The 15,321-nt window shown below is 32.7% G+C and overlaps 1 protein-coding gene across 4 annotated transcripts in view; it reads right to left on the bottom strand.

The window, feature by feature from the left end:
* Nucleotides 1-8,923: 8,923 nt before the first annotated feature.
* LOC105224350 (TWiK family of potassium channels protein 7) overlaps nt 8,924-15,321 on the bottom strand; it is an 85,543-nt gene continuing 79,145 nt past the window's right edge. For 2 of the 4 annotated variants that reach the window (XM_049455426.1, XM_049455427.1), the window contains exons 8-9: nt 12,318-12,356; nt 8,924-9,825 (exon numbers count right to left, since the gene is read on the bottom strand). In XM_049455426.1, the coding sequence (XP_049311383.1) occupies nt 9,670-9,825; nt 12,318-12,356 (195 nt within the window). In that variant the 3' untranslated portion in view covers nt 8,924-9,669. The remainder of the gene's footprint in view (nt 9,826-12,317; nt 12,357-15,321) is intronic. The other 2 variants (XM_049455428.1, XM_049455429.1) reach the window with 1 other exon arrangement.

Below are 15,321 nucleotides of genomic sequence, written 5' to 3'. Positions count from 1 at the left end.
ATTTACATGCCACAAGCCGTTGTCCACTACTGAGCCGGTGCTCGGTCAAGCTGTGATTGCGTTTGGGTCGTGGCGGCGTTGGTTGGCAGGGCTTTGCGGCACAAGCGCGCACAATTTGGGTGAAATGAGCTGAGCTGAGCTGTGTCTAGCTCACCGCCATGCTGCCATTGTTGTTGTTCGAGCAACTGTGGCATTTCAGTATTATGATAAGAGTACAGTTATTTGAAAATTCGCATTAGCGACGCGCTGGCTTCATTTTGCATTTCTCGTGCAACTCATTTCGGTCGGAAAATGAGCGGCGCTGAGTGAAAGTGAGGCTGCAATTTTGGCGCTCAAATGATCTCTCTGCAAGGTGGTGGGGAAAAAGAGTCTGCTGTTGAAAGTAAAAGTGGCATTGCTTTCATTGACTAGACGCTTAGTTAAGCTTTTTATGGTTATGATCAAACTAATTTGCAATTTTTGTAATAAATATTAATTTTATTACATATAGTAAATTAAAATTTAAATATTTTACTGCCGTTTTTTGAACATAAATTCCATTGGCATTAAGTAAAAAATAAATTGATATTAAAATCTATCAGGAAAAGAGTTTATTATTTAGCCTTTTTCGAATTTCAATTTTGTTAAAATAATTATCTTTGGTCTAAATGAATTAATTTTTTGGATATTTCTGATTTTAATAAAATAAAAAATTTTTTTTTTAGTCAAAAAAAATTTATAAATAAATAACTAAAAATACAAAATAAATAAAAATAATAAATTTTTTATTAAAAAAATATATATTAATTTTAAATTCTTTTGCTTGAAAAAAAAAAATGGTTTTTATTAAAAAAAAATCTAAAAATAATCCTTAACAGGGTATATCAAGTTTTCCACGAAGTTTGTAACACCCTGCAGCAAACGTCAGAGACCGTTCTCACCACAGTCCGGTCTACGTAACCGGAACAGACCCGGATTTTTATCCGGTCAAGGACTGTCAATTCGGCAGATTTCTATCGCTAGAGCAACAACAGACGTCAGAGACCCGTCCGTCTTTCTGTGTATACGCGAACTAGTCCGGAACCGCCGATATTGGATCACTATAGCATATAGCTGCCATACAAACAGAGCGATCGGAATCAAGTGTTTGTATGAAAGCTTCTTCATTTCTTGAGATAGCTTCAAGAGACTTTGCATGAATAATTTTCTAAGGCATTGGTGCGATCGCCGAAGAAAGTTTTCAGATCGGTCCACTATAGCATATAGCTGCCATACAAACTGAATATATAATTGTATAATTTAAAAGCTTCTGTTACCGCATCTATTCACTTATACACCACTTTCACATTTAGAATTACGAATTCGCTGCCAAGAACCAATTGGTAGACACTTGCTTTCTACACGACAAAGACTTCAGCAAGGCGACCAGAAATATCTCTTCATCAGTATTTTCTAAAAAGCTAATTTGGTGTGGCAATATAGTGTGTTTCTGTGGTCTTAGTATCCGAAGACAATATAGTAACAATAAATTTAATTTTTGTGGGAGCTGCCATGTTGATATTTATTGGAAGGAAATTACTTTAACATTTTTTCTATTATTATTATTATTTTTTTTTAAATATACATTTTTTATGTGTAATAGATACATGCAAGAATACTCAACTACATTTGCATTTACTTAAAAAATGCTTTATTATTAGTAATTATTTAAATTATGTGGCAACTCTTCATAAAATAATTTCAACTTCAACCAGCTTTAAATCTCCTTTATTTAATATATTTGAATTAATTACATTATAAATATTATTACTTACTGAAAACTTTAAATAGGTGGCAACCCTACTTTTTTTAAACCTCACCAACCAGCCTCAGCCTTTATTTGGTACATTCGTATTCAATTATATTATAAATATTATTATTGACTGACAACTTTAAACAGATGGCAACCCTACTTTTTTAAATCTCATCAAACATTTTTAAATCTCTTTTATTTGATAAATTTGAAATTAATTATATTTTAAATATTATTATTAACTAAAAACTTTAAACAGGTGGCAACACCAATTTTTTTAAACCTCATCAACCATTTCCAAATCTCTTTTATTTGATACATTTGTAATCTATTATATTATAAATGTTATTAGTGACTGAAAATTTTAAACAGGTGGCAACATTATTATTTTTAAACCTCTTCTTTAGTGTATATAATAATTTAAAATTTCTTTAGGAAAAAAATTAGTAAAAATCAACATTGAATTACTTGTTCACTCAAAGCATTTAGTGCGCATGCGCACAGAACTTACAATAGCCTGCGAGGCAACTTGTAGATAACTAAAACAAAACAACAAAACAGATTAGTATACAATAAATATGTTTGTACTTGTGTTTATGCTAAATTTGAAATGGGTTATGTACATATGTATGTATATACCTAGTATAAATAAAGGGTGATTCATTTCGAGTTTCCTACTTTTTTAAAGAAAAAACATTGAAACCTCAAACTTAAGGGGAAATGTTTATTACCATTCGAAGGAATGGAGCAACGTTCTTTGACATTTATTTTTTGAAGATTATCTCTTTTAAATGTTGGCCGCTTCAATGTCTCAGATGGTTCATCCATTGAGTCCAATTTTCGATGACTCGTTTCAGCATTTCTACTCCGATTTCCTAGGCCTGAATCGAAGTGGGATTGTCCGCATAAATTTTAACATATTCCTACAGGACAATGTCTAACGATGTGATCTCTCTACTTAGATCACCCGTTATTTTTTACATATTTAGATATGTCTCTGAAATCACTTGGAGAAGCAGAATTTAATTTTTTTATATTTCCATTCTGAAACGAAAATTGCACTTACGTATAACAACAATGAATGCGTCATATTCATTCAGCTTGCATTTCAGTGAATTTTTCTTTTGTCTTTAGTTTTTGAGTAAACAAATTCATTAGAAGCCATTTAAATGGCAGGCAGGTCGCCTTTCGGTTAGTTTTATAGTTTTTGAACTATATATGTTATGTCACTTATGTCTATATACATAACTTGTAAATAAATAAAGGCATATACTTAGAAGCTAATATGATCGTGTGTGTGTTGTTATGAAGGTGAAGCAAATACAATTAGTAATTTTTACAGACTTTGTATTTGATTTTGAAAATGAAAAATTAATATATTGTTAACTGCTTCAGAGCAATATAACGACAAATTGAAGATATGTACATTCCCAGGCAATTTGTATTAAGAAAAAGGTTTTTGTGGGAAAATTTAGAATAAATTATTCTATATGTAATAGTAATTATTGTGGGCGATACAGTGATTGTAGGATTATAGCAAATTTTTCAACTAGTCGATATAATTTTGTAGTGTGATTGGTCTTCTGAAATAGGATTCTATCTCGGCGATTATCTCTTCTTCGGCGTTAAATTTCCATCCACCAATCATTCTCTCAAAACCAAGTCCCTATTGACTATGTCCAGAGCATTCCAAACTCCATTCAAACAACTTTGATAAAATAACTGATTTTTCCTACCATAGATGACCAATATCAAATAATTTGGAACATTGTGAGCCGTAAAAGATATACCGTTACTGTCATCTAAAAGCTGAATATTCATAAGGGAATGTTCCAGCGTTACGTCATCCTCCGCAATTGCTCTATATGCCGCAGCTTTTACCAAGTTTCTAAAGAAGGCGAGTTAAGAGTAGATGTCCTCTGATTACTTCTATAATGTTGATTAGTTCCAACTTACTTTGCTGTCCGGAAATTGCTCTTTGGCGGAGCTACTTTTCGGACATAAGGGCCGCTCTAGACGGCATGAATAGGAGTGTGGTGATTGGTGTGGTTCTTGGCTGCGGAATGATTGGATTTCCGATAATGATGTGGAGAGGTAGGCATATCTAGGGAACAGGAGACTTCGGTCTGAATACTGGGTGCATGTAATTTCATAATGTCCGATGTACTCGGACATTGGGGATCTGTGTGGTATGGGGATTAGCTGGACTGACGGACACTTATCTGTTAGCAGTGTAATATCCACAAGTCGGAATGCCGAACTGTTAGGGTCGTATGCGAGTGAGTTGTTTATGGATTTAGTTGAAAAAATTCTGCGAATGTATCGTTTGGTGGACTTGTCATAAAAGTTTAATTAATTTGATTGGATAACGTTTATTCAATTTTTTTCAAAAAGGTGGCAACACATCTCAAAAATGTTTTCAATTGAAAGCGTTCCAAACCAATTCATATTGATGCCCATGTTACGAAATTTATTTTATTTTAACGATTTAATTGATTGAACCATTTAAGGGTGGCATCTACCTCTCAGGTAGATGTCTTCGGCCACTATTTTTCATACATATTTGGTCTTAAGTACATATATTGTTATAATTAAATTGTCTATTCTCAAAATCTTTGAAATAAAAATTTTAAAACAGGTGGCAACGCCACCTCATAAAAACAAATAGATTTATACTTTTGCATGACGATTTTTCACAATGGTTTTTCATTTTAAAGTTTCAAACAGGTGGCAACCTTCTACTAAATTTTGAAATGGGTGGCAACTCTTCCTCAGAAAAATGTTCATCCTTTTCTTTTGCATGGTGGCTTTTCGCATTTATTTTTAGATATTTTTAAATATAAAATTTTGAACAGGTAGCAGCATTCTAAAATTTAAAACAGGTGGCTACTCCTTCCCAGAAAATTTTCAACTTATTCTTTTACATGTCGCTTTTTGCATTTATTTTTACATATATTTAAATTTAAAATTTCGAACAGGTGGCAACTCCTTCCCAGAAAAAATTTAATTTTTATTTTTGCAAGGTGGTTCGCAATTATTTTTTAATTTTTTTTAATAAAATTTCTAACAGCTGACAACCTTCTAACTTGATTTAAACAAAATAAGTATTGCACAATTCAAAGGATTAGTAAAATCGTGTATGTGCTATTTTGTAATCACAAACGTGATGTATTTTTGTTACGTAACTCTATTTTGTTGCAAACTCATCGAATTTAATACCTTGAAAAGTCACATCAAAAAATTCCATACTTGCCATACTACTATATTTCAATTGTACATATGAACCATACGTTTCTCTATTCTATGTAAGTTCATACATATGTACGTATGTATGTTAGTATGTGTATATCCATGTAAGTACACGATATTCCATAACTCATTTTCTCCATACAAAACAAAAAACCGAAAACATTCACTTAATCATAGGTCCATAAATTTCTCGGCACAATTATTCAACATGAAATCAAAATATTTAAGTTTTTCTGCTTTGTTATGTTCAGGCACGCGCGTAAAGTGGAACATCCTTCAATACACACACACATACATACATATATACACCGGCATATAAGCAGTTCCAAACTTATTTACTCATAAATCCATTCTTCAAACGCGTTTCCTCAGTGGCAAGACTGTCGAGCCCCTAGCTCTCCTTTTTTTTACTGTTACACACACACAACCACACACAGATAATTATTTGTTTTGTTTTACATTTTGGCGGTCTCTTTTTTCACCGTTATCACGCAATTTTATGGGCGAAATGTGCTAAATGCCTGACATTTATGTTAATATAGAAATCATGAGTTGCTCGCGGGTTGCGTGCGCGCCAAAAGTGGGGGAGTGTGAAAAATGGGGAGCATAAAAGGTTATTACTGTTAGTTTGAAGTTACATTGATTTATTTCGGGAGGAATATGCTAATGCGCATATATCATATATGTTAAGTAGAAAGGAATCTAATTTCGTGTTACGCATGTGTGTAAATCTGTGTGTGGCAAGCGAAGTCCGGAGCTGCTCGTGGTGTGGGGAAAATGAGGGATGCGGTTAGAATATTAGCATATAGAAATTTGGGTACAAATTTGTGTATGGAATTTATAAAAATATGGCGAACAGGGTAGGGAGGGGCTAAGATTCGAAAGGAACCAATATTTATACAAAAGAAAAAAGAACATTTCCTATTACATTTCAAAAAATATTACTAATTTTATATAAAAAGATAAAATAAAATATTTTAAAAAATTTTATACTATTATTTTTATAAAAAAAATTATAAAAAAAATATAAAAAAAAAATTATAAAAAAATATTTTATAAAAAAGTATAAATAAAATAATTTTTTTATAAATTTAAATATTTTAAAAGTTTTTGAAAAAAATTATAAATAAATTATTAAAAAAAAAAAGAAATATATTATATATTATATATATTTTTTATGAAATTAGGCATTTTAAAAACTTTATATAAATTTTAAAAAATTATTTCATTATATAAACAAAAAAATAATACATTTTATAAAAAAATATAAAAAAAAGTTTAATTAATTTAATTTGTTTAACAAAATAATATTTTTATGATTTTTTTTGTTATTTCGGTAAAATAATAAAAAAATAAGTAATAAAATTTTATTTTATAAAAAAATAATTAAATTTTATAAAAAAAAAATTTATAAAAAAATATTTTATTTGTTTTTTTTATTAAATATTTTTTTTATATTATTTTTTTATTTTTTATATAATAATTTTTTTTTATTCATTTTTGTAATTCTTTTACGGAAATAAAAAAAAAATATTTTATAAAAAATATTAATGTTAAATAATTTTTTTTTATACAACTTATTTATTTTTCTTTTTTATTTATTTTGTTTTTATAATTTTTTTTATTCTTTTACCGAAATTTTGTAATTCATTCATTAAAAGTTATAATAAGCGTTTCATAAAGTTCTTCGAACTTTCATATTATTTTTTCCAAAACTCAGCAAGATAGTTTTCTGAAAAGATGATTAACCTCAAAATATTTTTTTCGTTAGAATTCTACTGAATTTTCGATCTTTTCTGATGTTTCCTTATACTTTTTTTGACAATTTTAATTATATAAAGTAAAAAAAGTTTTTCTACGACCAAAATTTCATCGAAAATTACCAGATTCGTCAAAATCAGGTCTCGAAGAAGAAGTCAAAATTTTTTTTAGAGTTCTCGGAATTCAGATAAATCAAAATAATATTTTTGATCTGCTTATTAAAAAACATAAAATAATTTTTAAAAGATGGACTTTACCACTACTTTGAACCCCGTTCCCAGGAAAATCGGGTTTAAATAACCAGAACGGATTCGGATTTTTAACGTGCAAAGAACTGTCAACTGAGTGACATGCCTCGAAATTAGTTCAGGAATCTTTTCTGTCGCTACAACAAGAACATTACTTTGGACCAGCGTACGAAGCCTTATAGACCCCTTCATTTATCTGATAACATCTAAAAGAATATGAAGACAAATTGAGCGAAAAATTTAGTAAAGTTGAGCTCCTGAACGAAAGAAGTTCTGTAAACAATCGAAGTAGTCAAACAAATTGATATTATACCCTTCAAATGTGCCAACACAAGAATCCTTTAAATACTATGATTTATGTGTATGTATCACAGTCGCTTAGGAAAATACCACTTCTGACTATTTTTATATAATTTCCTATTACTTGCCATACATACATATACAGAGCTTTCTTATACAAGTATGAGTGAAAATAATTTGCGTGCTCGCTGATTGATACGTTTTGTGTGGTCTTAATGGCTTTTTACGCGTCCTTAATTTCGGTTTTTGCTTGCTGGAGGTTTGGCTGGTTGAAACGGGAGGTCGCAGAATACTTAACCGCAAGCGACAAGCTAGTCACTCAGTGCTTGATATATTGAATGGACATTTTTGCACACGTCCTTTCCTCCCCAAGGAGCTGCTCATTTGTCGGAACCGCTGGTATTTGATCTTCATAAGATACAGCTGCCATATAAACTGACCGATCCAACTCAAGTCTTTGTACGGAAACGGCAACGGTACAATATTTCATCAAATTGTTTAGATCACATCGTTACAGCTATAGTTTTGTGTCATCAACGTAGATGCCCCTTGAAGGCGGTTCCGCTTTAAGCTGGTGACTGCAGGGATAATTTCTGCAAAAGCCGCCCAGCAGAGATTGCTTGGAAACGAGTTCGTTATGCTCTGTACTTGGTGCATATGGGCTTCACAGTGCAGGTGTTTGATGAGAGACATCAAGAGCCATCATGTCGTAGTCTGAAGTACAGTGTTCTGACATGTTTGTAGCTTTCCGTCTGCCTTTCACTGCATCCAGGGCCGGCAGATTGACTCGCATGTTGCCAACGACGCTTCTTTGTCTTTTCCCCATGTGCTGCCGGGTAGCGACTTGAGGACTTTCTTGTGGCTTTGCACTTTGGCAGTGATCGAGGTCGTCTGAGGAATGAAGGAGCACAGGCTGTCGAAAGTCACACCTGAAATCGACGGTTCAGGTAGTTCATAGTCCACCTCTTCAGTCCTGGAGGGAGCGTAGATTTTTCGATGTCTTCAAGTAGCGTTGTGTGATTGTTTGTGTCTAAAGGCTTTTGACAAGCCTAACACAACAAGGATCGTCCTCTAGCAGGGTCGTTTTTGGTTGAGGAAATGAAAAATTTGGTTGTTTATGACACTAAGTGCCGTGCACTTTTCGGAAACCATGCTGATGGTTGCTAGGCTCAAGTGGTACGTGAAGGTTGGGAGTAGCAAGGCCTCAAGTGTCTTCACAACTGAGGTTAAGAGAGTTATTGGACAATAGGCCTCTCCTTTGTTGTCGGGTTACCCAGGTTTCAGTAGTGGGGCCACTCTTCCGATTTTCCACACAGCGGGTATTTGAAGAGTGATCAGCGATAGGTTGAGGACCTTGATGAGGTAGCCTACTATTGTCGAGCCTAGCTGATTTAGCAATGTGATTGGTAGCACTGGAGATATACGACTGCAACGACATCTATTGACAAAATACGAAAAGACAATTTCGATTTATAATTTTTATTTTCAAAAAAAAATTGTTTTATATATTGGAAGGATTCTAATTCACCTAAAAATAAATTTTCGCTACTTCCTTGAATATTGAAATAAATAACACACATATTTATTATTAAGTCTTTTTTATTAAAAGTAACAAATATTATAAGTAAATCAATACAATATGCTTCTACTTAAGCTAAATAAATATTACAATTGCTACTAAATTACAGTTGCTCAACTGCCGTGAGGTCCTTTCGAGCACGATTGGCGGTTGCCACGGCGTATGAGTAACTTTTCATACGAGCCAACTCGCACTTGTTTTTTTTTTTTAATTATAAAAAAATTAAAATTAAATAATAACGTATAAAACAAGTCTAAACTAAAAATTGGAGATAACGCTTTTATATCTAGCAATTACAACTACAACCACACTTAGTTACAACTACTTACATTTAAATTTATGGAAGCCTTACGCTACTAACTCTACTAAGCTAGACTTAGATATGCTTACAATCGATTTCCATTTTTTGTTGTTGTTGTCTACAAATAAATCAAACACGCATCCAACATGTTTGCTCGCTGCTGTGCGCTCCAACATATAAATATTACATACACACAAAATGCAGCTAACTAGTTTGCTGTCGACGGCCTAAAAGTATGCTTGGAAATTATTGTTTCGTGAATTAGTGCTACTTAAACGTTTATTGGCGAGTTTTTCTTTCACTGATTCTTGTAAAAATTGTGCGCTTCGTAATATTAACTTGAACTAAAGTGAAATTATATAATAAATATACTAATTTTCTCTATTCCACGTATTTGCTATTGTTTGTGTTATAATTAGACTTAATTAATTTGTAATTGTATTTAGTACCGTTGCTTAGCTTAGACCGATGTTTCGTAAATGACAATTTTTAAGACTTTGGGCTTGTTCTCTTGCGCTTCTTTGACTTCCTTGAGCAGCGCATTGGTGATGGCTTCTAGCGCGGCGATGTCGGCGTTGTCCTTCTTCGTGCCGGTATTCCATTTGGGCATTGAAACCTTTTTGGTGGAGATGGGGAAATATGAAAATATTTTAATAGAAATAATTGTGTGAAGTGCTAATAATTATGTTTTTAAGTCCTATTTGTATAAATAAGATGCAGTAAAAGCTTAAGAAGTGGATGCTCTAAGAATCAGCGAGCTTTTTATGAAAGCTTCAGTTACAAATTAAGCTTATATATAATTATGGGTAGTTAAAAGAATACGTATACATATTTTTATATTAGAATTTTGCTTAATTGTAAGCTTGAGAGATTTTCAAAGCAAAGCATAAATTTCAAGGTTATGTTAAAAGCCTAAGCAAGCAGTTGCTTTGAAATTACTAAATTGATAGATTTCATTAATATATTTCGATTGTAAAGGCATTGTTTGTTATTACTGCTTTTTATATACTATATTTCAATTTAATATTAATTTAAAATATATTTTAATTTATGTAAAAGCGTTAGATAATTTCTGAGGCTTAAGAAATAATAAAATTTTTTTGTTAAAGTATTTGCATTTAGTACGGCGCACATACTGTGGAAACTGATTGGGATAAATTATTATATCTTAACATATTTTAAATGTGTTCGAGGTATGTTCGAAAAGTTTGTCGAGCTTTCACTTGTATCGAAAACTTTTTTCTTCATTCATACACATCAATTTACTACTTTTGAAAATTAAAAAAAGAAAATACAATTTTTAATCAGATTTCTCCATAAAATGACCATACAGCCTCTTAAAAATCGATTTTCCGAGATAAAACAAAAAAAATATCTGGCCTTTTTATACGATGTCAATTTGTCTATCTTTGACTTTTTTTTTTATTATTATATATATATATATTTATCATTATTATTATCATTTACGGATAAAGCTAGAATCACTGGCAGAAACTCGGACTGACAGCTTGTGCAAGAACTGAAGCCGCCCGACCTTGCCATCGGGCGACATCGCTTCGCTCTATGGGCTCTTCAAAAGTTCCAAGAAGATCCGACATTTTCGAGCCATATTTTATTCAGCAATGAACTCCTTTTCCATCTCAATGGTTGTATAGGGTGATTTTTTAAGAGCTTGATAACTTTTTTTAAAAAAAAAACGCATAAAATTTGCAAAATCTCATCGGTTCTTTATTTGAAACGTTAGATTGGTTCATGACATTTACTTTTTGAAGATAATTTCATTTAAATGTTGACCGCGGCTGCGTCTTAGGTGGTCCATTCGGAAAGTCCAATTTTGGGCAACTTTTTCGAGCATTTCGGCCGGAATAGCCCGAATTTCTTCGGAAATGTTGTCTTCCAAAGCTGGAATAGTTGCTGGCTTATTTCTGTAGACTTTAGACTTGACGTAGCCCCACAAAAAATAGTCTAAAGGCGTTAAATCGCATGATCTTGGTGGCCAACTTACGGGTCCATTTCTTGAGATGAATTGTTGTCCGAAGTTTTCCCTCAAAATGGCCATAGAATCGCGAGCTGTGTGGCATGTAGCGCCATCTTGTTGAAACCACATGTCAACCAAGTTCAGTTCTTCCATTTTTGGCAACAAAAAGTTTGTTAGCATCGAACGATAGCGATCGCCATTCACCGTAACGTTGCGTCCAACAGCATCTTTGAAAAAATACGGTCCAATGATTCCACCAGCGTACAAACCACACCAAACAGTGCATTTTTCGGGATGCATGGGCAGTTCTTGAACGGCTTCTGGTTGCTCTTCACCCCAAATGCGGCAATTTTGCTTATTTACGTAGCCATTCAACCAGAAATGAGCCTCATCGCTGAACAAAACACGCGCGCGAAACACATTTCGAACCGAACACTGATTTTGGTAATAAAATTCAATGATTTGCAAGCGTTGCTCGTTAGTAAGTCTATTCATGATGAAATGTCAAAGCATACTGAGCATCTTTCTCTTTGACACCATGTCTGAAATCCCACGCGATCTGTCAAATACTAATGCATGAAAATCCTAACCTCAAAAAAATCACCCGTTATAAACAAACAAAATTGCCGGTCCTGGGACGAAGAACAACCTGAAGAGATTCAAAAGCTGTCCTTTTACATAGAAAAAAGCAACGATTTGGTATGGGTTGTGAACCGGTGGAATCATCAGTCCATATTTCTTCAAAAACGGTCTCTTTTTGCAAAAAATTTACTAAAATAATAACAACGTAAAATATAAAATTTCTCTTGCTGGTTCTTGACCTGCTGCGGAATCTTTAGTCTAGCAATATTAAAATTTATATAATAATTTAAAAAGTGCACTATTTATAAAAAGTAAGCTTTCTTTCTGTGAATTGTTAAATCTGATTTTAGTTTTAACTGAAATGATTTATGTAAATATTTTTTTTTAATATTTTCCATCTTTTTAAATATGCTATTCATATTTTATAAAAAACAAAATATATTTTGGAAATACTAATTTTAAAATAACATTTTATCCCAATCATTTTACACTGCTTGATGTCGAATGATTTACAATTCTTAAAGCGTAAAATATCCTGAAAAGCTTACGGGTAGTAATTTCTTTAATTTTACATCATCAACAGAACGCTATAGTATGGAAGTTAAAAAATAATTTAAAATAGATTTCGAAATATTTGGTTAGTAGGAAGTGTTAGTAACGACAATATTATACAATATAAAATGGGGAAATATTTATAAATTAAATATTTACAATTAATAGAGGCGTTTATACAAATAGCTACATATGTATTTGTTTATGTACAAAACTTTTGAATAATTAATACATCATTGAGGAGAATTACAAATAGTTACAATTATTATCTATATTTTACAGTTTCAAGTAAAAAACAAATAAGGAAGGCTAAGTACGGGTATAATTGAACAGTTCACATGGCTCAAAAATCTTTGTATTAGGTATATATGTAGGTGCTATGGGAAGTATTCACCCGAGTCAACTTATTGTCGGAAAAGGATTCTCTCTGCATTTCAATTATATATTTTATATATTGATCAATATTTTTTTGGTAAGAAATCTACGAAGGTACTAGGGTCTACATATTCGGTACCTGGGGGTTTGAACCGTTTTGGTTCGATTCGGACAATTTTTGGTGATGAGAAGACAGAATTAAAAGGCTCTATTCATGAAAAGTTGTATCTCGTTATATTATTTTTTCTTGTTTTGAAAACTGAAATTATTTTGAACGTAGGCGTAGTTGCCTTCCAATTTTGCTCATTTCCACACTATAACATAAAAATGTCAAAAGAGTGTCATATGCCAAATTTGGTTGAAGTCGGTCAAGTAAGTTCTTAGATATGTGATTTCACCTAAAGAAGGGCCGTGCCACCAATTTTGACCCTGGCTTCTTTAAAGCTATTTTGTGCCATCCTGGGTGTAAAATTTAATGCCTTTGGCGCTTTTAGTAGTTTTTAAGATACCGTTATGTGCAATGTAGGCGAGGTTGTCATCCGATTTCATCCATTTGCCCAGAGATGGTAGGACTATACTAACTCCTACCTTTCTCGCGGCGAACTTGCTTGTTGTAGCTTTGGTAGTTTAAGAAATATGTACATTAAAAATATTAAAGGTCAGCGCCACGCCCATTTTTTCACAATTTTTAGTCTCTATGACAAATGATAGTTCTATATCTTAATTTAACGTCAAGACATGTCACTTCTTTTCCTTTAATGACGTTTTGTGGGTGTGGAAATGACTGGCATTTGTGTGTGATTTGATGACTAAACAGGGTGGAATCTTTTGTGAGAGAACATTTTTGGAGTTCTGACATATGCTAGATAGAAAGTTCTCATTGGAATTTCGACATAGGGCAAGTATGAATGGGGAATTCCGCCTTTAGTTTAGAAACTCATCTAAGCTATTCTATAGGATTATATCAATTTGTGTATGTCAAAATTTTTTTTCTGTTTTTTTTTTTAATATATGTTGAATATACATATATTGGTGAATATTCACCGAAAATTTGAAGTACATTTCGGCAAATAGTCTCGGAGATATTATCGTATTTGTAAAAAATCTTTAACTTGTTCTAATTGGCTTTCAAAATTGTGAGCGCCGTTTTCTCGAAACGCTGCTTTCAGAATCGGTGAGGAAACTTTATCCAAAATGGCTGTACCCATTTACTTTAAAATTTTAAGTGACCTTTTTATACTCTCGCAACAAAGTTGCTAAAGAGAGTATTATAGTTTTGTTCACATAACGGTTGTTTGTAAGTCCTAAAACTAAAAGAGTCAGATATAGGGTTATATATACCAAAGTGATCAGGGTGACGAGTGGAGTTGAAATCCGGATCCGGAGATATCATGATGAAACTTGGTGCACGTATTTCTTGGCTCTATAAGAAGGTTAAGTTCGAAGATGGGCAAAATCGGCCCACTGCCACGCCCACAAAATGGCGGAAACCGAAATCCTATAAAGTGTCATAACTAAGCCATAAATAAAGATATTAAAGTGAAATTTGGCACAAAGGATCGCATTAGGGAGGGGCATATTTGGACGTAATTTTTTTGGAAAAGTGGGCGTGGCCCCGCCCCCTACTAAGTTTTTTGTATATATCTCCGAAACTACTATAGCTATGTCAACCAAACTCTATAGAGTCATTTCCTTCAGGCATTTCCATATACAGTTCAAAAATGGAAGAAATCGGATAATAACCACGCCCACCTCCCATACAAAGGTTATGTTGAAAATCACTAAAAGTGCGTTAACCGACTAACAAAAAACGTCAGAAACACTAAATTTTACGGAAGAAATGGTAGAAGGAAGTTGGACCCAGACTTGTTTTAAAACTTGAAAATGGGCGTGACGTCGCCCACTTTTGGACCAAAAACCATTTTTCAGGAACTACTCGACCGATTTCAATGAAATTCGGCATATAACATTTTCTTAACACTCTGATGACATGTACGAAATATGGCTAAAATCGGTTCACAACCACGCCTTCTTCCAATATAACGCTATTTTGAATTCCATCTGATGCCTTCTCTGTATAATATATACATTAGGAACCAATGATGATAGCGGAATGAAACTTTATACAAATACTGCATTTGAGCAGAGGTATCCCTTGTGGAAAAATTGTCGTGATCGGACTATAACTTTTCAAGGTCCCTGATATCGAACACGAAGAACTCAGTGCCTAACCTAACCTAACTTAATTTTTCCCCGAAAATGTCGGTAAATCTCTCAGAATTTAATTCTAATTAATTTTACAACAAAATAAAAAAATGTGTAAATGACGGATAATGAAATCTCGATTATCACTTTATCATGCGAGAGTATAAAATGTTCGGTGACACCCGAACTTAGCCCTTCCTTACTTGTTTATTTATAAATTATCAACCTTAAGCAAAGCAAAACGGGTTCGGTCTCGGTTTTGATCGTTAAAAGTCATCGAGTTTTGATTAAAAGATTCATAAACAAAGAATAAGTTAACTAGTCTTAATATGTCACTAATCCTCTACGATGCCTTAGCGAAGTTATAATATACTGCTTCATTTGGTATTCTATTTACATATTTACACTATGTATATATAT

The sequence above is a fragment of the Bactrocera dorsalis genome, chromosome 4 (genome assembly GCF_023373825.1).
Source record: "Bactrocera dorsalis isolate Fly_Bdor chromosome 4, ASM2337382v1, whole genome shotgun sequence".
In the NCBI taxonomy this organism is placed as follows: Eukaryota; Metazoa; Arthropoda; class Insecta; order Diptera; family Tephritidae; genus Bactrocera; species Bactrocera dorsalis.
This window is presented reverse-complemented; position numbering and strand designations above follow the sequence as displayed.